Source organism: Phasianus colchicus, chromosome 4 (assembly GCF_987193195.1).
Source record: "Phasianus colchicus chromosome 4, bPhaCol1.hap1.1, whole genome shotgun sequence".
Taxonomy (NCBI): Eukaryota; Metazoa; Chordata; class Aves; order Galliformes; family Phasianidae; genus Phasianus; species Phasianus colchicus.
Window position 1 is genome coordinate 61,122,454 of NC_143439.1, and position 25,871 is coordinate 61,148,324.

At 40.6% G+C, this 25,871-nt stretch overlaps 2 protein-coding genes across 3 annotated transcripts; both read left to right on the top strand.

The window, feature by feature from the left end:
• Window positions 1-4,777: 4,777 nt before the first annotated feature.
• LOC116225782 (uncharacterized) lies at window positions 4,778-17,387 on the top strand. Of its 2 annotated transcripts, none has more exons than XM_031588353.2 (5): window positions 4,778-4,872; window positions 6,729-7,055; window positions 8,392-8,514; window positions 9,968-10,074; window positions 11,179-17,387. In XM_031588353.2, exons 1-5 carry the CDS (start codon window positions 4,821-4,823, stop codon window positions 11,230-11,232), a joined length of 663 nt encoding a protein of 220 aa, XP_031444213.2. In that variant the 5' UTR covers window positions 4,778-4,820; the 3' UTR covers window positions 11,233-17,387. The 2 variants fall into 2 exon arrangements, with proteins under 2 accessions (XP_031444213.2, XP_031444214.2); XM_031588354.2 differs by having other exon boundaries at window positions 6,732-7,055.
• A 2,776-nt stretch (window positions 17,388-20,163) lies between these two features.
• Window positions 20,164-21,486, top strand: S100P (S100 calcium binding protein P). The gene is given in 3 exon segments (XM_090140113.1): window positions 20,164-20,191; window positions 20,561-20,857; window positions 20,859-21,486. Coding segments are annotated over 3 exon segments (648 nt in total). The 3' UTR covers window positions 21,182-21,486.
• Window positions 21,487-25,871: the final 4,385 nt, after the last annotated feature.

The window sequence follows — 25,871 nt, forward strand, 5'->3', positions numbered from 1 at the left end:
TTGCTTTCCATTTTTGCTTGAAAACATAAATGATGGTCTTGAAAGATATTCTACTGCTGTCAATGAAAAGAATGTCATTTTGGAATAAACTGTAAATTTAATTAAACTGTTGACCTGTGTATACTTTTATTACTTAATTACTTATGATTCTTTTTTTTTTTTTTCTGAAATTTGTTCAATTTGAAAATACAAAAATGGCCTTCGTGTGACAGTGCAAGTGGTTTGAACAATTTCATGTTTGCTGTGGGTGGCTTTAAAGTGATTGCTTTTATGATGTTTCATTTGGGAATGCTGACAAAGGCGCATTAGCCCTCTAGTCTTGAATTGTCCTTCTTATTGTGGTAGTTTCAAGAGTCCTTTCACAGGGTTTTTATTGTTAGTGATGGCTTCTCAGTCACAGAATAATAATTTGCCCCAATCCATTCTGTTTCTATATGCCGATCATGTCTCTAAGTTACTTTGTCTTTCAGGCATCAACCACAAATTTTCTGCTTTACTGTGAACTCAAGTTGAATGCGGTGTTGGTATTCCCGTGCAGTGAGTGCCTTAAAACTGTCCCTCTTAAGATTTGGAGTTGACTAGATTTGCTTCACACTATCCCATTAGTCTTCTGTTCTGTTCTAGTTATGAAGGACAGTGTTTGGAGAGAAACTGACAGTAAATGAAGTTCTAATTATGCAGTAAGTGCAGATCTGATTGAGCAGCAGCTAAAGGAAACAGACAGTAACCAGCTTTCCTGATAGCTGATATGTTTTTGTGTTCAAAAGAAATGTTGCATTTTTCAATTTTTTCTTAGCTGAAACTTTAGGATCTCATTCTGTTCACATGCCCTTGATTTACTTATTTACTTATACTGTGAAAATGCATGTGGCTGAGATGAGACTCAAGTTGATCACTTACTGCTGTGGTAATGGTGAATTGTGCTGTGTACAACAATGTACAGAACTGTATTTCTGGCCAGCAGAACTTGAAACACATGGGATTTAAAGGGAAATAGAGGTGGGTTTTAAATCAATAATTTCAGATCTAGATTTATCTAAAAATATATATTTTGCTGTGATAGTTGTTCTGGTGTAGTTAGGCTTTTCAGCAATAATTTCCCCCCAAGCAGAGATGCTGTTCCAGAACAAAGGAAACAGTGGAAAGGAATGATGTAAAATAACTGTGCTGAAAGAACTGCATTGGTGGTTGACTTCTCTTTGAAGACAGCCTGTACAGACTGACTGACTTCGTCACCTTAAAATGACTAGAAAGTGCTGCTTTTTAGTAGGTGGACAGCTGCTGGTACGTATTTGTTATTTTTCACACTTGGCTATGAACACTTGGCATACACCAATCTGACCTGCCCTGCTGCAGTGGAAGCTGTTTTCCTGCAGCGCCAACCCCATAGGGAAAGCATATGGCACTGTAACCACGCTGCAGTAAAGGATGATGGCAGCTATTTTCATTTTATTTTGTGTGTGTTCAGAAAACAAGATGTGTTCAACTGAGTCACTTTGGTAATCTTTTTTCAACCTCTGTTTGGAGGTACCATGTATCATCATAGGCATACTGTGTAGGTTGCACAGTGGTATGATTTCACCCTGTGTTTTTGTGGTGGAACTGGTTGTGTTGTCTGATACATGTTAGAAACAGTAAGGCATGCTGGTAGATTATAAAATTGAACTGTATTCTTAGTGAGCAAAGCAAATACTGCCCAAGAAGTAGGCACCCAATATTGGGTCATACAGCTGTTAATTCTAGATGCTGCTCTCCCATGTGCCAAACTGATCTGATTCTTGCAGGATAAGTGAGAAGAAATCCTATGAAAACCTCCCTGCAGGAGACTATGAACAGGAAGACCTCCTTACCATCTGATGTATCTGTTGTTTGGGGTTTTTGGTGGTGATGATGCGGTTTGTTTGGTGTTTTTTTTGTTAGTTTTGAACTTCAGTTTTTAACTTCTGGTTAAAAGGGGCAAAGGGGATCAGGCATGGGATGACACCAGACACTGAAATACCTGGGTTTATTTCAGAATGGTTGGCCATTCAGGAATAATTTATCAAAGAAGAACCTTGTACTCCACCAGAGATATCCAAGAAGGTGATCTGTAATAGTGTGACGTTCCTGCTAGAAGATGTCACTGCATATTTTGTTATTTTCCTAATAAGTGTCAGCCCAACCAAATGGAAGCCTGCAGGCATTCCAATCTCTGTAGAGGGGCCATCACTTAGTTACCATCATTTTTTTCACATGAATTAAGATGGTGAGCGGAGATATTGCACTGCTACAATTATATGGCCCTATTCTTCCCGTTATCCCCTTCTACTTCAAATACTTGTGGTTACATCTGCAGTGCTGAAAAGTACATATTGGTCATTTCTATCACAATAGAAACATTCTTGTTTGTTTGGTTGGTTTTGAGTAAACATTCACTCACGACCCTTGTTTCACATTACGCCAACATCCAAACCTAAACTAAAGCAAAAGAAAATGGTTCCTCTTTCATGCCAGCATTCACCTTGTTTGAGAAGGTGCTTTTGATGAATGCATTGATACCACTACTATGGTTGATTTATTTTCATTGTGCAATAATTATGTTGGTTTGTTGGTTTTTTTTAAGGGGAAATATTGCAGATCACTACTTTAATTACTAGAGCAGGTAGAAGTATGACTTGCACTCATATTTATTTGAAAATGAATTGTGGTAGGCACAGCTGGCCTATTTGTTGTGCTACAACAGCTGTTTTTCTGCTCAGATGTAAGTTATCATACATTACTGGAAAACAAATTAGATGGGGTTTATTTCCATGCTAATAAATGTTTTGAGAAAAGTCCCGGAGATAATATCAAACCAAGTTTTCAGCTTTTTGCTTGGGTCAAAGCTGGACAAAATTAGTAGTGTGGATGTATCATAGAAAGCAAGTAAAGCTCCACTGGCGGTAGTGAGACATGACCAGGTCTGTTACACGGAGCCGGGTGAGAGCCCAAGTGGCAGCATGCTTTGCACCTGGTGTTTGCTGGAGGCAAATGAGTCTTGCAGAGTCCAAATGTGGTGACGTTAATTGTAGACAAAGTGAGAGAACTGAAAAGAATCTCTCTGTTGCGGATGCATTTTGACCCACATAGTTGTTTTGTGTGATGCAAACTGGCTTGAGAAACACTCGTATTTTTTCCACCCACTCAGTAATACCACTGAATATGAATACCATGAGTTTGTGGGGTCATGCTGTGAACTGCTACAGTGAAGTAACGCAGGCTAAAAATAAACCTTTTTTCTAACCCTCTTTCTATGCCATTTCATTTCATCTCTGATAGTGGATGCTTTGGATTAGAACCAGAGCATCTTTCAGAGTGAATGCGAGCTGCCATCAGCACTATTGGAAAAGTTTCACCCAGCCTCTACATATGGAGCTGCCAGCTGCACACCTGAACATGAAGTGCACGAACACACGTATTTAAATGCAAAATAAGCTAATTTCTCCATTTGGTCTGTGCATACATATTTCATTTATTCTGCACCAAAAATAACACGAATTTCAGTACTAGTATAGCTAATAGAATATTTGTAAGTATTTCTCTCTTCCTTCAGTTCAAAGATATTTGTTATGCTCTCAGTAGCTCTAGCCAGCTGGGTACCATCAGCGATAAGGACAGTCTACAGCAGTCCTAGAATTTGCAGTCTTAGGAACTTATTTGTCTTTGCTCTTGTGTTGGGGTATATTTTGTGTTTAATCTGGCAATGCAAGTGACACCAGAATCAACCCTGATAAGGCAGATGCTGAGACAGACACACTGATGCATCATGGTTTTGTTGCTGACAGATGAGAACAGTGCTCTAGGCTCTAAATGTGGCTGTGTCTTCATTACAAATTGCAGCTCAGCTGTTCTGGACACATGCCTGGTGCTGCTGCCAACCAGATGTTGGCACTAGAATATTTTCTGGATAAGACAGGCTCACATCAAGACTTCTAAATTAACTACTCATGTTTGATTTTAAATTTCTTTTTTATTTTTAACTTCTGTCACTGCAATTTTTGATGTAATACAACTAAGCAGATTTGTGGAACAATTTTCTGTGGCCTGCTACTTTTGTATTTGAAAGATCTTCAGTCAAGGGAATAAGGCTGATGATGTGTTTTGCCTTCTCTGTCTCTACCAGGCAATCTAAGTGATTCTGGGCTGGAATCAAAAATCAGTGCAGTTGTCTGTGTTTCAGTTTTTTTTTTTTTAACAATTGAACAGAGATGAGTTTCGTCAAGACAGCCATTAACTCGATGACAAACCATAGCTCACTTCATACGACCCATGTTCATTATCTTCCTCAAGCAAATGTGTGATAAAGAAATGTAGGAGTAGTGCTTGGTATCAGTATAACCTATGTACGAGCATAACCTCTTAGGCTTGGGCAAAATTACTCTGTTTGGATGGAAATGACTATTGACAGTCTCAGGAAGTGAGAAGTCTCATCTTCACAAAATGCTCCCAAATGTCAGATTGTGGAAGTGGTAAATTTTGAAGTGAGTGCTGCAACTGTTGGGAAGCAGCCCTTTGTGACTTACCAGAAGGGAGGCCTGTCTGCTCGTGAGGAAAGGCAACTGTGGAAGCTCTGAGAAGAAACACTGTGATTTCAAAAGGCATAACTGGGCTCTGAAGCAGAGACAACTACAACTTCAGTGTCAAAAAGAGCATAGAGAAACACTGGGCTATACTTGCATTTCATGTCATTGCCACCACATGAGGGAAGAGGAAGTTGGGCTGCAGCTCTGATGTGCTTTCATTTGTTGTTTAGTTCATCTTCAGCAAAGACACCCTGATGTGAGTGCTGTAATAACTGCGTGATGGTTGCTACTTCACTGGAACTCCTTTTAGCAATGTGTGTTGGCTGCTTAAGTAAGTACTGCTTATGGCTTTTCTTCCTTCATCATTAGTAACCTGTAGTTCTTGAGATTTTTATTTGTTTTAAATCCAGCCCAAAGTGTGTCAAACTCAGACTTGTGTGTACGTGAGACAAAAGTGAAGTGTGTTATTGTAATCCAGAAATCAAAATTAAAGCGTGTGGGGGATTGAAAGGCATTTTTACCAAGAGATTGTTGTGGGAAAACATGTAGAGGAACAAATTTTAGGCATTTAAAATATAATTTAAACATACTTTAAATGACAAAACAAGTGAGCAGAAGTGACATGAGCAATCAGTTCTTCGAACTGCTTCCAAGTTGTTGTTTGCTCACTGCATCAGTCCTTTCCCTTATTGTTCAGCTGTTTATTACCCTTACAATGTTCTCTGCTTTTAATGTAGGAAGATACTCTGTTTTAGTCTACATCTTAATGCAAACTTAGAGCTGTTTGCACAAATTGACTGCAATAAATACGCTGTGTTCTTACTTGGAAGTATCCTCAGCAGGGAGTGCAAAGCATTTGGCTTCTAGCTTAATGTTGTAATAATAAGGCTCGTGGTAGAATTTCAGGCTGGTTTTGTGAGCCTCTGCTGTTACTGTTTCTCCCATAAATATCCAGCAAAGGTCTGGGTAATTCAGAGAGCAGCTGCAAATGCTGGGCTCACTGAAATGGAAGAGCTGTTGAGTGCTGCATTGTGGGGAAAAAGTAGAGGTGCTGTTAGATATGATGGCTAAGAAGCTAAGGAAGGTAAAACATAATTTATGTAATTCTAATAAACTTAATCAGATGCCACAATAGGACCAGTTGAAGGCCAAGTCATCACATTCCTTATGTATTGGTGTAAAAAGAATCTGAGTTGCAGGGTAAGAATTGGAAGAAAATTACACTCCTTTTGTGTAGTTCCTTGCTTTAAAAGTTTACATGCTAGAAGAACAGTGGTGATAATTCTTCACACAGCAAATGAAATCCAAATTGTCAGCAATCTAGAGATAGATCTGTATAAGATTGGCATTTCTGTGATGAATGACCAAATCACTGACACTGAATAAAAACATGATCTGATGTCCAAACAGTGATTTTACTTTGGAAGAAAATAATTTGTACGCTGCTGTACTGCACTTCATGGAGACAGTCTAGCAGGTGGGCAATAAGTGGTGAAGTGATTGAAAGCAGGAAAGAGTGAAAAGTGTGATGTTCTCTGATATCTGAGTTAGCCTTAGCTTAAAGCCAAACGAAAACCTGATGAAAAAATTGTGGTGTGAGTGGAATACGTAATAAAATAAGAGGGTGAATGTCATGCTATAGATATAACTTTTTCAGCAATAACTTAAATGGAAATTTCAAACAAAATTACAGAACCCAAAACAAAAATGCTGAGATTTTTGTCACTAAGTAGAAGCAGGGCAGAAAAAACTCCTACATGGGGACAAAAATTTCCGGTGAGTATTTCTTTCTTTTTGACAAGTCTTTTTCATCATGGATGAATCATTCTGAATAACTCCTTTTGGTCATTCCTTACCTGGCAGATAAAAATAAAGTGTTTAATGTGCTTCAAACTCAACATCTCTTATTTTTAAAAAAGCCATGTATTTAAAATAAAAAATAAATACAAGTACAAAGAAAAACTTCATGTTACGCAGCAGTGATGGAGTGATACAGTACGTGGCTAAAAGTTTACTTCAGCCACAATGTGTCTATGTTCAAGAAGTGGATAGTAACTAGTCATAAAAATTTATGTCATCACGATTTTACAGTATTAGCATTATTTCAAATAGTATCACTGTAGATATTAGAAGTGTTAAATGATCTAATTGCCTCTTTCTCTTTAAATCTATATGTATTTCTCCCAGTAGCTACAGATCCCAGTAATATAATAGTCATCCAAACACCAATGGAAATACATCTATCTACTGGAGACTCCACTGAAATAGCTTGTATTTGGGAAAAGTCAATTAAGAGATATAGAATCAGCTGGTATCTTGTTAATAAAGAGAACGTCACCAGAACTGTATCATCAAATCTTGTCTACAACGTCACCGGTCAAATCAAGAATGTCCTACTGATTGAAGCTGCCAGTGCAAATGACACTGGGTTTTACTACTGTGAGATAATTATTGAAATACCTTTCTATAAAAAAGTATGTGGAAATGGAACAAAGCTGGTCGTTGAAGAGCGAGGTAAGAATGCAAAAGTATGTTTATGTTACTTAGCTTATCACTTCCTCCCTTTCCCACATCCCTCCTTCAACACTGCAGATCTCAGAATGAGCAAGATGAACACAGGAGGACCTGAACAACTCCTTACGACTATTACCTTAAGCTCCTTGCCTTAACAATCCCGGTGTAAAGTGTTTGCTTTTTCTCTGAGGGTTTTACTAAGAAGAATTAGTATTGTTAGGATCCAGAAAACCTGTGTAACAGCAGTGTGTTTCACAAAAGACCCAAACCCAATTCCTTCTTTAGAGGAATCTGTTAGGGTAGATGTGAGATAATGAATGTATCTTATTTGTTGTGGGAAATGGATGAAATAATCACGTGGTCACTGTTGAGTAACATGCATTTAATTTTATTGAGAACACATTAAAAAACAGAAGGAGATAAATATGAAAGATATAGGAGTATGGTGTCTACATTTATAAGAGTTTTTGTCCATGAACTTATGAAAAATTGATTTCTAGAGGCTATATTATCTTACTTTATTGTTCTCATGTGCTAATCTTTAGCAAGAACAAATTAAGGTCCCAGTTCTGAATTAAATATTGATAAGCATTAATACAATGTGTATTCAAACACAATTAAATTATTAGGCTGCAGGGATGAGATGTGCTTCACCTAACTCCAGAGAAAGAGTGTGTCATACCTAGAAAGCAATTTACCTCATTTCTGTTCCATAGCTGTCTGGAGATACCAGGCATCACTTCCTGAAAATGCCAATCTCTTTCTCTCTTTTTCTGCCTCTGAACTGTAAAGAAAAGACAAGGTGGCCAGTTCTGACTAGACCATAAAATGATCATACACCTGTTATATCAACTGCTTATGGCATGGAAACATCTGCTCATCCAGTCCAGTTTGGGGCACTGCTTTACACTTCTGACCAACTGGTAGTCCAAATGGAGGCATGAAGATGACAAAAGATTTAGAAAAAACCAAAGAAGGTTTGAAATAAAGAGTGAATGAAATAGTGTTGTTCTAAGCAGGAGGGGGAAATATTCTCCTGAATTGAATTTAGTGATCTGCTCCATCTCTTGGTCAAGTAGCAGTAGCCTAGAAGTACAGGTTCAGATTCACTTGGAGGAAAAGCTTTCATTACTCTAGGAACAATGAGCTGTAAGAGGGATTGATGTTAGTATTCATCAGAGAGCATCCATCAGGAATGATGCAGTGTAGATGACCTTGCATATCAGTAGAATAGGTTGATTCACTCCTGAAGTTGCATTTCAGTTTGGTTTGTAATAATGTGCTTCAATTGTTTCTTTGAGTTGTGCATAACTTTTCTTTAAAAATGTAATTGCAGAAGCTCAGTCATTGGAGAAGAGAACTTCGGTAGTTTGGGTCATCGTTCCTGTCATTCCTTTCTTAGCTGCAATGGGAAGCTTATATTTTTGCTACAAAAAGAAACAGAAGTTGATGTTTTCTGGTGAGTGGCAATATTTCCATTAATGCATACTTTCTAAACTAAATATTTATTTTGAGCTGTATGAACAGATGAACTTGCGGCATCACAGGCATCACCAAAAGGACTTTCAGTGTACAACTTCTGCTCGCTTGCTCTTTACCTGCAATGGGCACCTCAAGCTGAGAAATTTGAGCAGAGGGTCCAGAAGGCACTGGCTATAGCTCAAATGAGCATCTTGCAGCCAAAAGAAGTTGAGCATCTAGAATTTAACTCTGCATTATTCTTGCTAGTGATATTTGGGTTGGGTGGAAGAAATCATGAGAGAAAATAGTGCATGGGAAGGGTGCAGAACAACTGTAGAAACAAGTCATCTGCAGGCGATGGGTGCAGGCCAGTGACGCAGAACCTAAGGCAGCCTGTTAAGTAACTATGCAACACGAGTATTATGGTGGCAATAGGAGGCCTACTCAGCTCGTGGGCTATCAGGGATGTAGGTGGAACGTCTATGATGTGAGATTCAATTCAACTCCCAGTTACAAAAAAAAATTCTGTGGCAGTTAGGACAGGTGAGTCACTAAGCTCAGTGTGTTCTCTCAGCTCAGAAAGCCAGCTGTATCCTGTGATGCAACAATATTAGTTTGGTCAGCAGGTCAAGATCCTGCCCCTCTACTCTGCACTGGTGAGACCCCCCTTGGGGTATTGCATCCAGATGTGGAGTCCTCAGTACAGAAGAGACATGGACCTGTTGGAGCACGTCCAGAAGGCACTGCAAAGATGATCCAAGGGATGGAACACCTCTCCTACAAGGACAGGCTGAGAGAGCTGGGGCTGTTCAGCCTGCAGAAGAGAAGTCTCTGGGGAGACCTAAGGGTGGCATTTCAGTATCTAAAGGGGGGCTGTAAGAAAGAAGGAGATAGACTGTTTAGCAGCATCTGTTGTGACAGAACAAGGGGAAATGGTTTCAAACTAAAAGGGAGGAGATGTTCCCACATGTTGTCCAGAGAGGTGGTGGATGCCCCATCTTTGGAGACATTCAAGGTCAGGCTGGAAGGAGCTCTGAGCAGCCTGGTCGAGTTGTAGGTGTCTCTGTCCATTTTAGGGAAGTTGGACTAAATGATCTTTAAACAACTCAAACAAAGCTATGAATGTGTGATTCTGTTTTGATAACTGAAGGTGACACAGGAATGGAACTTGAGGTCTATGTGAGAACTGATAAGTAGTAGGTGTCTACTCAGAGGTAAGCTGATTGGTTATCTGGACTACTTTTTGTGGCACATGCTGTTGACAAGACCTCTATCACATAAGAAAAACTGAGAAATCAGAAGGAAGCTGATATCATCTGCCAGCAGAATGCCATACTATCATCTCTCACTGACTGGCCATACATGAGCTCTGCATGCTTTGTTTCGGCAGTTTTCTCTGGTAGAGTAAAAGTGTGGGCAACAAGAAAACAGTGACCATTTTTTCTATTAAGGTTCTGCCCAGCTTCCTGCACCACAAGAAGGGCATCAGGAGGAGCAGACACTTGAGGTGGAAGACATTTGTAGAAGAACTGAATCCACCAGAGAAGAAGCTGGATGGGTAAGTGGTTTACGAAAGAGCTTTCTCTTGCTGTGAGGAAAAGAATTTCAAAACAAGGCAGTGGAGAGTTTGTACTGAACTGAGAGTGTGCAATGGTAAACTGCAGTTCTAAGAATGGCATTTTACTGTATGTGAAGAAGTTCTGAAGCACAAAAATGAAAAATAAGTACTTTAAATGCCAGCACTCTGAATTAAGGAAAAAGACACAGAATAGTAGGAAAGTATTGGTTTCTCTTGTTAAGGTGGTTGTGTTCAATGACTCTGGAAAGAAAGGCTGCAAGAGGTGGAGAATCTCAATATAAATACTGTCTGAAAGAAGAGTAAAGGAAGTAAAAAATAGCAATAATTTTGTTCACATATATTCTTGGACTGGCTTCAGTGCAAAAGGCCATTACAGCTTGCAGTGTTTGCTGAGAGCAGGTAGATCTGAGCATCCTTTATTAAAGCAAAAACAAAGCCTCCAGAGGGAAGTGCTAGATTTCTGTCTTTACACTACAGCATCCACCTTCTTACTATTTTACAGTCAGAATTTTATTTGCTTTGCCTCTGTGAGCTCAGACCTTTGTGCATGTTTCAGGAAGAACATTAATTTTCAGGTTTTGCTGAAGAACTGACTTGAAGTTCCCAAATCCTACCTGTGCTTAGGAAATGAATATACACTGGTTTCTGCATAGCCCAGAATAACATCTGAATGCCACTTCAGTTTTGTGGTTTACTGCAACAGAAAGCACCTACCCAGAAGGAACAATGTGGCAGATTATTTTTTTAGAAATATCTGAGCTAAATGATTAAGGGAAAATGCTTTTGCATTTCAGAATTCATAGAGCCTTATTTACACCTGAACCCGTATATCTTTGGTATCCTAAGTGGGTACCTTGATTCTGGTGCTTCGTTAGCTGAGAACTGAATTCCAACTTAGGGAGATTTTGTGTTCAATGTCAGTAATTTCCCTGTAGAAGTTTAACTCCACATTTCTGTGATGTGTCTGGTGCTTCTCCCTCTTTTCATTTGGGCTATGCTATATATTGTATCTTGGATATAAGGTTCATTTTAAGTAGACTTTAATGGGAAGAGTTTTGACTGAAATTTTCTTTGTTTTTTAAGGCTGTGTCTACACTTTATAACTCACTCGATTCTTTTTATGATGCACCAAACTAAAAGATGACAAATCCACTGTCACTACTGGACCCAGTGCAGCAGATGAGCCAATCCCACGAACTGGGGCAGCTGCAAAGTCTAGAACAAGGGTATGGTGAGGAGCTTCCATCCACTTTGACATTCAAAACTAAAGGATCGTGTAATAACTATAATGTGGTTAATAAGTTATAGAACTGAAAACAGTATGTCATGTGCTGCTGAAGTACAGATTACACGCATTTCCTGCAAGAAGCGTGTCAGAAGAAAGGTTGGTTCAACACTATCTCCTGAATGTTTTGTCACTGACTTTATTGAAAGGAGTCTCTGAATTTTGAGAGCAATTTTAGAAAAACTGTCTTCAACTCAACTGTTTTGAGTTGGACCAAATGATCCTTGTGGACCTTTCCAACTCGGGATGTTCTATGATTCTAACTCTTATTCCATGTCCAGAGTGTGGAAATAATATAGGATGCATTATATTTTGAAAAATCTTCTGGACTAAACAACTTTATCCGAACAGTAAATGCATTTTTTTCAGGTAGCCCCTCTGTAAATCAGTCTTTCATGCTTTGAGAGCTGGGGCTGTTCAACCTGGATAAGAGAGGGCTTCGGGGAGACCTGAGAGCAGCCTTTCAGTCTTTAAAGGGGGCTGTAAGAGAGAAGGGGACAAATTCTTTAGCAGAGTCTGTTGTGACAGCACAAGGGAAAATGGTTTCAGACTAAAAGAGAGGAGATTGCCATTGGATATAAGGAAGAAGGTTTTTGGTGTGTTTTTTTTTGTTTTTTTTGTTTTTTTTTTACCATGAGGGTGGTGAGAGACTGGCTCATGTTGCCCAGAGAGCTGGTGGATGCCCCGTCCTTGGAGACATTCAAGATCAGGCTGGCACCTGATCAAGTTATAGAAGTATCCCTGTTGAATGCAGGTGAGCTGGGCTAGATGGCCTTTAAGGCTGTCTTCCAACTCAAATGATTCTGTGAAATTGCAGCAGTTAAAGGAAAATGCCCGTCATGGTAATCACTTGGCCAAGCAGACAGTAGTACGTACAGGATGACGTCTGCTCTCTGGAAAGGTCATCTGTGCTGACGATGTCATAGCATGAGTGGTGTGCCAGGAGGTGTTGTGTTCCTATGGAAAGGGACAAGAAGTTAATTCACAGAGCTACGGAAAGTCTTTCAGAGAATGCAGTCTCCTATGTGAAAAGAAATACTGGTTTAAATGAAGTTGTATGTAATATAATTAGGTGTATTTATTGCCTAGTGTCTGCTATGCTAGACACAGAGCAGCTTTCCAAAGCCCTTCCAGGCAATTGGCGCCATCTCAGCATGTGACTGCTGGCTGCTCAGCATCCTGTAGTGAACTCCTTGCTTTACAGCATGCCTCGTGCTCTGGCTCTGCTCATGCTGTGGTGGCTGCAGCTCATGGAGTGCCCTCCCAAAGTGCTGCAGTACATTGTGGATGTGTGTCCTGCAGGAGAGAAATTATTTCTTACTCTACAATTTATGTAGAGGATTTTCTTTTCCTTCTTTTGAATTTCAGTCACTTTAAAATCTTGGTCTTTTTCGTCCTGAAACTCATTATTCCAGATGCTTCCTCTGCTCTGTGGTGGAGCACTGCGCTGTGCCATATTCCTTTGAGGCTCACAGACATGACTGTCCTTGATTTCTGCAAACCCTGCAGCTTTTTTTCCCTACACCACAGAGTCAGAGGCAGTGACCTTCAGAACAGGTCAAGGAAGCTCTCAGTTATGTATCACAGATGTAACTGGGTGTGGTAAATGTTGTTCATTTCATGTGTTACTGGTTACTTCTATATATAAGCTCTGTGAAGAGATGTGTACAATATTCAGATGATAAGTAAAACCACTAAATAAAGATCGCCACCTGGCCACAGTTTAATAGACTGTAAATCATATTTTCATTACAGCACCAGTAACAAATCGTTGATTAAATGTGGTTTCTAGTAGCAGAGCTCCACGCTACTGACAGCTGCTCATATTCTGAATGCTGACATCGTTGTGTCCAACATCTGGCACATGGGGAGACTGACCCCCACTTCATCATGTCTTGTTCTTGTCTGACACAGCTGTGAGCTGCAGCTGAGCTCCCCTCTCCGTTTCTATCCCACTGATGGCACTGGCTTGGAGTTGGTGCACTTCAGCCTGTTTCCTTTCACCTAGGACTGCAGACCTCAGCTTGCTCTCTTCCTTGCTCCATTGCACGAAGATCCTGTGGGGCTCAGCTCCATTCAGCTACCTGGCATTTGGGCAATTATTCTTGGCAGTTTGGCTGCTGGGTGCTTCAGTCTGGCTCAGACCTTACTGACTTGCTGTGGAATCTGTGGAAGAGGAGACTGGAGCTGCACCCCTGGCTCTGTAGCATCAGGCATCCCTGGCAGCAGACAGGAGGAGGAGGAGGAGGAGCCCCCAACCCACTGGCCAAATAGTCATGTTTCTGTGTGTGATGCTGTGACTCATATTTTTGTGCCTGATAATGGCGCTTTCTGAACAGCAGCGACATTAGCTTAGTTAAACTAAAACTCATCTGCAATCTGATTTTATCTGAAGTGGTTTCTCTGTACCGCTGACATCAAGAACTGCTGGTGTTCACAAAAACAACACCTACGGCCCAGGCTTTAACTGATTTCAGGCTGCCTGCATGCATTGGTTGAGAACGCTGTCAGTGTAGAAGCACAGCTCCATGAGGCAGGCAGCTGTGAGGCTGGATCCAGTCTGTGCAGAGGGCAGATCTATGCAGGCAGGAAGGACCGTGTTCGGATGGCAATACTTGACTAACTCGAGCACTGGCTGCAAGACAGAAGCTGAAATCAATGCTTGACCTGAGATAAGGTGTTTTTGCCTGCTCCTCTATTGAAGACTACCATCTTCAAATAGATCTTTTTAAGGAAAATACTGTTTTCTGAAGAACTACCTGAGGAGGAAGTGACGCATATGATGTGGGGCCCATGTTTCCACTCACCTAAGGGAGATGTGTTGCTTTTATTCTGCTTTCACGAACTGGGCCTTCCTACCTCAGTGCAGTTTTGTGTGCTGCATCGATTTCAGTCAGACTCCAAACCGATGCATATTGCCACATCCTTTATGAACAACTGCAGAAACAAACCAGAATAAATATATGATGGTCAGGATTTATTTTTGCTATCGGACTTGTCTTGGGAAGGCTGCTTTGGTGGTGTTTTTATTTTTTTTAATATGTCATCCTATATCACTCTTGTAGGAACAGGAAACTGCAAATCCAACTGGAAAATGAATGTAGAGATCAAAAGAACATTCACCGATTTCTCTGAATATGAGAAAGGATGGATGATGATGTATGGGTTGCAGAGCTGTATGAAGGCAGATCTGCCCTCAGATAAATCATCTGAGATCTTTGTGTCAGTGAAATGCCCTGTGCTCTGTTACCTGCTCATGTTTGGCTTGTCCCAAACCTCAATACCTGCACTCCTGCACGTCAGGATGGCAGCCTCTGGTTAGGGCTGTGAAAGTAAATCCTGAATGTAAGCAATAGATTTTGCTCCCTTGTTACTTACAGCTTTTAATTCTGGAAAGAGAGTGAAAGGTAAACATCACCAGTGAATGCAGCAGAAGAGGCCAGCTGGTAAAGTGACAGCCATCATGAAGACACCTCTGGTCTGATGGAGTCGGCTCAGAGTAACCCTACTTTCTCATGTTAGCAGCTCTGCAATGTTAAGTTTAGTTTTTCCTTTTAAGTTTCTTTTTAAAATGCAAACTTTACATAAATAGTCTGGTCCTAAACTGGGCTGCTATCGAACAAGAAAGGAAATGGAAAAAGATGTTGTTTGGGTTCTGAGGGAGGAGGCTGATAGCCTCTAGGCAGAAAGACCAAGAGCTGTTTTCTCACCTTTCCTGTCCACAGTGCTGTGGCAGAGCTATGGGGCTGGTAAGCATCCTGTATTATTTCTGCTCTGAAACCACATGCATAATATTTTACAAGGTAACAAGTATGCTAAAAATGTTGGCATTCCACTTAGGTCATTTGCTGGGCCTCATGACCACTGCTTGAAATGATCACTTTGGGAGTTTTTTTGTTGTTCTTTCTGACCATAGCATAGGACTTTTCCCCATGCTGACCACAGCTCAGCAGGATGTGCCTGCAGAATTACATAAGCATGAAGGTAGTGCAAATGTCAACAGGACTGCCTGTGTGAGAGTGACTGAGATATCGTGGTTGTTGGAAATACAACAGTGAAAAACTTCTTCCTATCATTACAATAAAAAACAAAAGAGCCTTGGAAGCCTTAATATCATGAAACTTCAGCACAGAAGTATATAAATCCCATGCAGAGTAGCATGAAGGAAATGATTCAACCAGAGGCTGAAAACTAGACAGAAGTATTTACACTGTAAATATTGATATGCTTGACTTTACCTGTTTTTAAACTTTGTTTACATAGTATGTGAGCTTATTAATTGGGTGTGTGAAATCAATTTTAAGGGTATTTTGAGAAATAAATGATAAAATGATGACCTATGCAGATTTGAACCCTGAAAAATTGCCAAAAAACTCTCAGTGGCCGCAGCATTTAATCCCCAGATGTACGTATGTATGCTGTGGAAGTGAGATAACCTTTAAAACCATTACCCAGATGTAGAGCAAGTTTTCAGAATTGATGGAAAGGAAAACCTTGCTCTTTAGTAACTGAAGTGTGTTGTTGCTCTAAATTCAACCAAAAAAAAAATGGGATGCTGGAAAAGATGAGGTTTTTGATGATTGTGTCTCAGTGTGGAACATGCACTGCTTGTTTTTCTGTAAAAGGCAAATTGAAAAGGGGATATTATAGGTACTAATTGAACAGGGAAGGGCTGTTTAGTACTGCTGCAAGAAAAACACTGAATTCACTTCAAATTGTGTTTTCTCCTTTGCTTCCTACATTCTGGTATTTAAATTGTGAGAACTGTCAGAAAGCTGTTCTGCAAACCTTTTGGGGTAAATGTTAGGGGATGAGAAGCTCTAAGAGAAGTTTAACCTTTCAGCTCTCCCGGCAGCGATGGTGACACAAATGGCTCGTTAGAGCTGATGAATGTATTTAGTCAGACTTTTCCAAAGCAGAAGCTGCTGCAAAGAGCACAGGGTAAAATTTATTTTCTGAGAGAAAATCAGCTCAAGGTCGCACAGATCACATTTAAGCCTGAGTGCCTGGCCAAGTGCCACTGAACTGAAGTATCTGAATGGTTTCTGGAAACAGCATGACTCTGCACATCAGCATCATATTAACAAATTACACTTCTGGCCCAAGTCAGGGCAGCAGGACCTAATTTTGTATAAATTCTCTGTAATGCCTCATCTAAGCTGTTGTCTACAACATTCCTTCAAGAAAGAAACTTGAAGGAAGCAATTGGTGGCTATTGGTTGTATGGAGACTGATGTAAAATGTAACCCAGTGCCAACTGCCAGCTCGTCTCCCTGAGTGCTGCATAGGTGGTTTGGTATCAAAGCATTTCTTGCTCTCCTGTATGGCCTCCTATTTGTACTCTGCTTTGTTTTGCGAACAGTTGGGGATGGTCTATTCTGTGCCTTGTGCACCAAGCTGCTATTTTTAATGGAAAGCATATCAGAAGAAAATATTTAAGCAATACAAAGCATGTGAATTGAAAATCTGAGTAGTTCTGGTGTGTGTGCATGCACGTGAATGTAAATATGTAGCATTAAAAATAAATAAATAAATAGAAAGCAGACATTGCCACCATGGTGACCTTTCCATTTCTAGAAATTCAAGTCCTCTGGTCTATTTTGTGTTTTAGCATTTTTGAGACGCCTTCTGAAAACCTCATGTCAACTTTTTTGCACAGAAAAGTGGTCAGGGATGAGGCTGCCTTTTCTACTGAGTTCCATGGCAAAGGTGTGGCTGCAATGATGCATCCTGTTGACTGAAGCTAATGATGTCCTCCCTCTGTCTTTTGGGGGAACTTTTTTCTCTTCCTCTATGGTCACTAATATAGATGAACGTGATCCGAAGTCTGGAGAATGTGTGAAGTAGATACTTCATTTTGTTCAGGTTTCCTCTAGTGGGAGGAACTGGTTTCTTTTTAATAGCCATGTTTTATGTTCATGCTATAGTCATGTACCAGAAAAAAACAACAACACTGTTGAAACTTTTTAAAGTGCATCTCTTGAATAAAGCTGATATAAACGTAGAACTGATTCTCATATTGAGGGCCATTCCTCATTTACTGAATTAATCACTCAAGTCATCAAGAAAAAACTTTTGAAATGGATTGGTTTTTGTCCTGAGGATTCATCAACTTCTTCCTAGGTTTACAATCTTGTATAACGTCACAGCTTCTGGGAAGGTAGCTATGTTGCCAACAAATGAAGATCTTGACTGAAGATGGGAAATCTATATATTTCTACATTTATTTTCCTTTATTTACGTACTCAGTGTGTACATCAAAATGATGCATAAACATGCATAATGGATGAACTAAGAGTGTTTAGCAATTTTCTTTAACAGTAAAAGAAAGACATGAAAAAGTATTTTACATCATAGGTTTGTATGTAAGCGTGTGCTACTATTCAACAAGACCAACTGGAGAGTTGGGCAGGGAGGAATCTGATGATAGTGAACAAGAGCAAGTGTAGAGTCTTGCACCTGGGGAGGAATAACCGCATGCATCAGTACAGGTTAAGGGATGACCTGTGGGAGAGGAGCTCTAGACAAGGATCTGAGAGTCCTGGTGGACAGCAGGTTGGCAGTGAACCAGCAGTGTGCCCGTGTGGCCAAGAAAGCCAATGGGATCCTGGGGTACATTAAAAGAGTATGGCCAGCATGTCGAGGAAGTTGATCCTCCCCCTCTACTCTGCCCTGGTGAGGCCACATTTACACTGCTGTGTCCAGTTCTGGGCTCGCCAGTTCAAAAAGGACAGGGGTCTCCTGGAAGGAGTCTAGCAGAGGGCCACAAAGATGGTTAAGGACCTGCAGCTTCTCCTGTATGGGGAAAGGCTGAGTAACCTGGACCTGTTCAGCCTGGGGAAACGACAATTGAGGGAGGACCTGATTAATGTTTATAAATATCTAAAGGGAGTTGGGAGACAAATACATGAGGCCAGGCTCTTCTCAGTGGTGTGTAGCAACAGGACAAGAAGCAGTGGCCTAAAACTTGAGCATAGGAAGTTCCATAGAAACCTGTGGAAGTACTTCTTTACGTAATGGTGATGGAGCACTGGAACAGGCTGACCAGAGAGATTGCAGAGTCTCCTTCTATGGACATATTCAAGACCCTTCTGAACACCAACCTATGCAACCTACTGTAGGGTTCCTGCTTTAGCAGGGAGTTGGACTTGATGATCTCTTGAGGTCCCTTCCAACCCCTGCAATACTGTGATTCTGTGAATATTTAAATAGTTATGTAATTTATCCAGGTATTCAAAATTCTTAACACATTATACCAAAAGCTTTAATTACCTGGGAGATAAAACACTTTCCCTTTTCAATTGTTTTTATTTGCTTCTATTTGCAAAAAATCAGAAGATGTTTTTAAAGTCTTATTCTTTCCACACAGGAGTTATGTTTTCCTGCCAATAATTATTCTCCTTAAATGCAAAAGTCTAGAATTAAGTGTTCCAAATGTGGCTGCCACTTTTTTATCCTGTATAATTTAATTTTTTAACAACTAAAAAAATCAGGGCACTGCAGACAGGGTACTTAATATGATTTAGTATCCGTGTATGCTGTATGAAATCACTGTATGAAATCCACACCTGCTGGATTTATGACTCACAAATTAAATGCAGATGCAATATTCAGAGTAAGAATCTGGATGACTATGGATGAGTAGAAGAAAATATGTCTGAAAATATTTTAGATCAGTAGTTGTGACCCATAAGAATTATAGTAAGTATCCTATTCCTTGTCATGGGCCTGTATGTGAGTTACGATACATCCACATTAAGAAAAACAAACAAAGAAAAAAAAACCCTAACCCATCATCATAATGAGTATGGAAATCTCAATAAAAATTGTAATTTGACTTTTGGTCTACAAAAATCTGCGGAGCCATTCCTCCAGAGGACTACAAAATGCAGTGATCCCCAAAGACAGTTCCTGAGAATGTTCCCTGGCCAGGCACTACCACCTCTATTTGCTCGTAGCTGCTCTTCCTGGCTCTGGTTATTTCCTGAAATCACTGGAAACAGAACATTATTTTCCAAGAAGCTTATTATCTAATTATGCTGCTATGTTCTAGTCTCCATCTCCATTTCCATTTTTACCTATTCTAGGAAAAAAATATATATATGTATATATATATATATACATATATATACACACACATATATATACATGAAAAAATTTTACGCCAGTACTCTAAATAAACGCTTTTGTTTTAAATGAATTTAAATCAATAGCATCTTGTCTTAAAAGCTAATAACTGCAAGAAAGCAACAGAGAATGTAAGTCTTAGTCCAGAAAAATAGTCACTATTATACCTGCTGTTATTTTAGTGGCATTTATATATACATAATTTCTATTATTATTATTTTCAAGAATGTTCTATGAAACAGAGTCCTTTAAATACTCCCATATTTCTGGTCCTATAATGAGTAATGGCAGAGCACAAACTGCCTGGAAATGCCTTCAGTCAATCACAAGCAGAAATAAATCCACGCCGTAGGACTGAAGAATTGAACAAACCAATAAAGTATATATTTGTACATGCACAAAAATCCCACACAAGCATTTCAGAAGTAATTCTGAGGCTGAAACTAGTTCATGCATTCCACTAAATAACTTAAAATATGAACTTACAGAATTAATATTGATGATTGAAAAGGAATAAAACTTCCCGGACAAAATCATCAATGAAATCTGGGCAATTGTGTCCATTTATAGTGATTTAAAGATGCATTCATTTAGTTATTTATTAAGAGAAACATGAAGTTGCAGAATGCAGAATGCAAAATGGAGTTACTCGGAGCATGATCACAGAGTGCTGCCTGGGTTCGGGTCAGGCAATCATTACTGTTACAGTCCTGGAAAAATTCCAAAAGTTCAAATAATTTCTATTTCTGTTCGCTCGTTTAGCCTCACTAAAAGGCCCGCTGTTGCTTTCTGTGTTACACAGGTCTCTACTGCCATCCCCTGCTTATTTTTAAAACTGCTTTTACTCCTAAAATCATTGGAGTTGATCAAGACTCGAACCAAAAAAAAAAAAAACAAAAAAACAAAAAAACAAAGGTCTTCCGGGAGCTTCTCTAGAGAAATGCTTTTTATTTTGTCAAAATTAGGAAAATACATTCATCTTTTGGCATGGCTGTCATCTTGCTTAGTATCAGCGTAGTGATCTAGTTGGGCAGAAATGGGATCACTTATAAGGAGTCATAGGATGTCCTGAACTGGAAGGGACACACGAGGATCATCAAGTCCAACTCCTGGCTCCATACAGCACCACCCAAAACCCAAACCCCATGTCTGAGAGCAGTGTCCAAACACTCCTTGAGCTCCAGCAGCTCAGGGCTGTGCCCACTGCCCTGTGCAGCCCGTTCCGTGCCCCCCACCCCCTGGTGCAGACCCTTTCCCTCACCCCCAGCTGTCCCTCCCCTGACACAGCTCCATGCCATTCCCTTGGGCCCACATCCCAGGCACTGTCCTCATGCCTCACATGCTTGATGCTGGGATGCAGGTAATAGTGCTCTGGGGTTCTGGCCTGCTCCTTTTCTTTCACAGACAAGAAAGGACAAGGATACTATCAATAAGGTCTTCAAGAATCTGGATGAAAACGGTGATTCCCAAGTAGACTTCAAAGAATTTGTCATCTTTGTGGCAGCTCTGACTTGCTGCTGTCATAAATATTTTGAGCAGAAACCAGCCAAATTGTTGTCGAAATGCTTGCCTGTGCTCCATATGCTACTGCTATGGATCCCGTCATCCCTTCCACGTACTGTCATGCAGTTTACGAGCATGCTGGGCTGTAAAAATACATCTGCCTCAGCTTAGATCCCTGTCTGAAATGCTGATGTCCACTCTTCTGTGGAAGAGCCTGTCCTTGATGTGTCACACTGACTTGTATGGAGAATTTCTCTTTCTCAGCTTTTTAAAATGCTGTTCTTATCCAAAAGGCTCAATATCCATCCCAGGGCAGAGCCCAGGCAAGAATAAATGCTGTTGGAGCTGTGAAAGCAGCTGGAGGCAAGTTTTATGCAGCACCCAGCACCCTCATTGGGATGCAGCCATCAGAACATGTGTGTGTGCACAGCCTGATCACTACCCTCAGCCATGGTGCTGTTTAAGTTCAGATTACCATTTCTGGCTGAAAAAAAAATAAAAATAAAAATAAAAATAAATAAATATATATATATATATTATATATATATATATAATATGTAAAGATATATTATATATCTGTGTGTATATATAATATTTAATATATGTAATATATATTTTATATATATATATATATTATATGCTCTGCTCTCAGACATGGGGTTTGGGTTTTGGGTGGTGCTGTATGGGAGTTGGACTTGATGATCCTCGGGTGTCCCTTCCAGTTCAGGACATCCTATGACTCCTTCTAAGTGATCCCATTTCTGCTCAACTAGATCACTACGCTGATACTAAGCAAGATGACAGCCACACCAAAAGATGAATGTATTTTCTTAATTTTGACAAAACAAAATTTTAATTTCAGCATGGAGGATTCTGTGCTTTTTTTTTTTTTTTTGGTGCTGATAAACTATTTCACCCAGCTACCCAGCTCAGATGATTTTAATTCCTCTAACATTATAATGATATTATACAGTGATATTGCCATGCAGTTGGCAAGGTAGATAGAGTTGCACACTATAACTATTTTATTTTAAATAAAATTCAATACCCTCTCTGCCCCAAAATAATGTGCCAAAGTGAGGCATAACTACAGAGAACTATTTTTGTGCCTGTACCTGTGTGGGTCAGTGGAATTGCTTTATTTGCTTTCTTTCAGGGAGACCATAGAATGGCTTGGGTGAAAAGGACCACAATGACCATCTACTTTCAACCCCCTGCTATGTGCAGGGTCACCAACCAGCAGACCAGGCTGCCCAGAGCCACATCCAGCCTGGCCTTGAATGCCTCCAGGGATGGAGCATCCACAGCCTCCTTGGGCAACCTGTTCCAGTGTGTCACCACCCTCTGGGTGAAGAAATTCCTCCTAATATCTAACCTAAACCTCCTCTGTCGCAGTTTAAAATCATTCCTCCTTGTCCTATCACTACCCACACTTGTGAACAGCTGCTCCCCTTCCTGTTTATATGCTCCCTTCAAGTACTGGAAGGCCACAATGAGGTTTCCCCAGAGATGAGCAACAGCCGCCAGCTGCACAGAGACCAAAGCAGTGCAGGCATTGGAGTGTATTACAGGTAAAAATCCACAAGTGATTTCATTTCCTTCATCTTCACGACCATCCCATTTGGTGTCATGCCCATGTTGTCCTCAGAGCCAGGCGGTTCCTGTCCCCACCCTTGTGAAGCATGTAGCCACTTCAGGGCAGCTGCCACTGCCACATGTGTGCAGAGCCAGACCAAGGGCTGGGTTCTGCTGTGCTGAGTGAGGCTGAAGCTGAGCCACAGGGCTGGCTGAGTCTCCAGCTGAGTCTCCAGCTAAGTCTCCAGATTGGTGTGGTACAACAGTACATAGCCATGCTGAATGACGCCCAGGGGTTGCTGAGTTCACAGGTTTCCTCTGGGTTGCTCAGTAACATCCACTCTCACAGACATTATTACTCTTTTTACCACTGTGTGGCACTACATGCAACCTTTTTCTTACTCGTTGGGTCTAAAACTCTACACATCCCTATTGAGCCAAAATTTGAAGAATCGGTGTTAAGATTCAAAAAAATCAGAAGTGTTCTTAATACAGTGGCAATCTTCTCTCTAAATCAACATCCCATGGAGAGTGGGATGAGTTGCCTGCAGCCAGCATTTCCCTGAGCCCTGCTGAGGTGCTCTGTCTCCTGGGCTCTGCTGCTCTGCTGCTCTGCTGCAGCCACCCCAGGGAAAGCACTTCCCCTTATTTGCAGATCTCAGATCCCTTATGCAATTATGCATAATTCTTATACATAGTCCTTTACACCACTGCCAGTTCTTTTAAAATACACCTTTTAAAGAGTGTACTGGTGAAAAGCAGCCTTCCCGGCCAAGAGATGAATCTTATTTCCCCAATTTATCTCTAATTTTGATGAACACACTGCTCAGCAGTGAGAGCTGTATACTGTTATAAGCAATGCTGTAATTTACTGTAAACTGTACCTTTTCTTTTCCTTCTGAGCTCCCTGCCCCTGGTGTTCACTATCCACACAACAGCACCTGCTCTCATTCCATTTTGCCCCTTTTCCTGACTGTGAGGTTTTGCCTGTCCTTGTAGGACATTTGAAGGCTCGCTTTACTCTGCTTGGCTGCAGCACCAAGCTAAAGCTTTTGTAATCAGTCCCCTTCCCAAAATGTGAAACAATCAAAATCCTAGCACTGTGCTGAGCTACAGCACATTCTCCTTTTCAGTAGCAGCTCAAGCGTGCTAGGAAATGAGTGGGATATAATTTCGCTCATTGTTCCTGAAGGCCCCACTCCTGCATACTGCTAGGCATGTGCTTAACTCCTGTTAGGAGCCACGATTCCACTGGCAGCCAGAGGGATACCTGGAGAGCTATGAGAGCATCCCTGGCAGCACAGAGCGGGTGCAGAGGGAGGGAAGCAAAGGGTGTGGGGCTTTTTTTTTCACTGCAGATCTTTCAAAAGCTCCAACTCCATGATGAATATTCATTTCAATGTAGTACTGAAAATTCAACTGATGACACCTCAGAGAGAAAATGATCCAGGAATAAAAGAAATTAACATATGGCTCCCACCTTATCATGGAACAAAAGTGACTTTTCAGAATATATTATCAACCTAAAAGCATTTCATTAGAGTCATTTAAATCTTTTTCAATCCACTGATTTCATTCCCCAGTACCATTCATTTTCATCACATCTACCCAGAATGTGCTGCGTTTCCTTCTCTGAGTAAACTTTAGTTAGGTTGCAGAGGTGCTGAGCCTGTTTTTGTACCTACAGTTTAATCTTAGCTCCTAGGCCTAAGTATTACAAGGATGAGACAGTTTAAGAGATGGTATAAGGCAGCGTTAAGGGAAAGGAAAAGACAGCACAACTAGCAGCTCAGCAAATATGAGCTAATGGTTGTGGATAGCATGTGTTTGTTTTAGTTAGGTTAAGAGAAAATAATAGATATGGGAAACAATATGACTCGCAAATGAAGATAGAGGAAATATTCATCTATGGTGAGTTTCAAAGGAGAAAAGGCTTAAAGGCTCAAAAGGTCAGCTAAGAGCAGACCAGCAAATAGATATTTTTTGTTGTCTTATGTAGAACAATATACATTTGGATTAACAATAGGCACCTTCCAGTGATTAACATATTCCAGAAGGCTTTTCAGTTTTAAGAATGGAAGTGTATATACAGGAGATATACAAATGGCATCAGGTTACCTAACCCTGAAAACACTTGTGGGCACTTACATTGTGGCATTACCTGAGAAGGTCCCTCATTATACAACCTTCAGAATAATCACAGAAAAAATAAAGATTCATGGGAAAAAAAATACATCTCCCAGGAAAGCATTGGGTTTATATTCCTAGTAAGCCCGGTTTGGGGCTGAAAACAGGACACTTCTGCTCCTGTGTACTCTGAGCATTCCATGCTAGCAGAAAACACCTTCAACACTTGACCTATGTTGCTAAGATCAAGCCCTTCACAACATTTGTTTGAGCTGCTTGTTTCCATATAACAAATGGAAAGAGGAGGAGGAGAGGGAGGAGTAGGAGATGCTACCTGTCTTTTATGCAATAGTCTCATGGGAAAACACTCCTCTAAGAGCTAGGAAATTGTGCTTAAGCCTTCCCTACACGTCAGCTGAGTGTACTATGCAGTAGGATCCAGCTAGCATTGGTGTGACTGCCACTTGGTCCCTCTGTTGTGTAAGAAACTGGAGGGACTGAACAAGAAGCAACGAGTCCCTGGAGCCTGGCAGATCAAGTATTTCGCCAGTAGTGCAGGTGGCTGTGTCCTAGATACTCCGTAAGGGCAGATTTTACATTTTAATCAATAGCTACTTAAAATACATATCTGGCACAACTGAAAAGATGGTCCTTGCTAGGTGAGCTCCAAAACCACGGAAAGGTTGGGCCACACTCCCAACCCATTCCTCTCTCTTGTGCCCATGGAGCAAGCTGGAAGGGTCTCAGCAGGGCAGGAGGCATCTCCTCCTCTTCCTCCTCTTTCTCCTCCTCACAGAAGTCAATCACCCCTGTAACTGGTGTTAAATGCTGGGTGACTCCTGCTTAGACAAGTGGAAGAGTTTACATCTCTGTTTTGCTAAAGAAGTTTCATGTTTATAGCCCAGGTGAGGTTCAGTGCTTGCTCAGTGTCCTCTTGCTTCTCAGGGGATGCACACTTGCTCTTAGACCCCTTTCTGAGACACCTTTCCCATGTTCAGGTTCTTGCAGTCTGCTCTCTGAGCCACCCACATGGAAATTAGTCATTACAGCAGCTAATTGACTGTACTTTTATATAGCTTTTTCAGGCCATTTTCTTCCCTAGACTCATTTCAATTATTTTTCCCCTTAGTTGAGATTATTTTACTCCTGTACCCAAGAG

Excerpts from the sequence above, each read along its gene's own strand:
- LOC116225782 (XM_031588353.2), top strand. The coding sequence starts at position 4,821 with ATGGTTGCTACTTCACTGGAACTCCTTTTAGCAATGTGTGTTGGCTGC. Across the intron at positions 8,515-9,967 it reads ACAGAAGTTGATGTTTTCTG|GTTCTGCCCAGCTTCCTGCA; the intron begins GTGAGTGGCAAT and ends TTTTCTATTAAG. Across the intron at positions 10,075-11,178 it reads CCAGAGAAGAAGCTGGATGG|GCTGTGTCTACACTTTATAA; the intron begins GTAAGTGGTTTA and ends TTGTTTTTTAAG.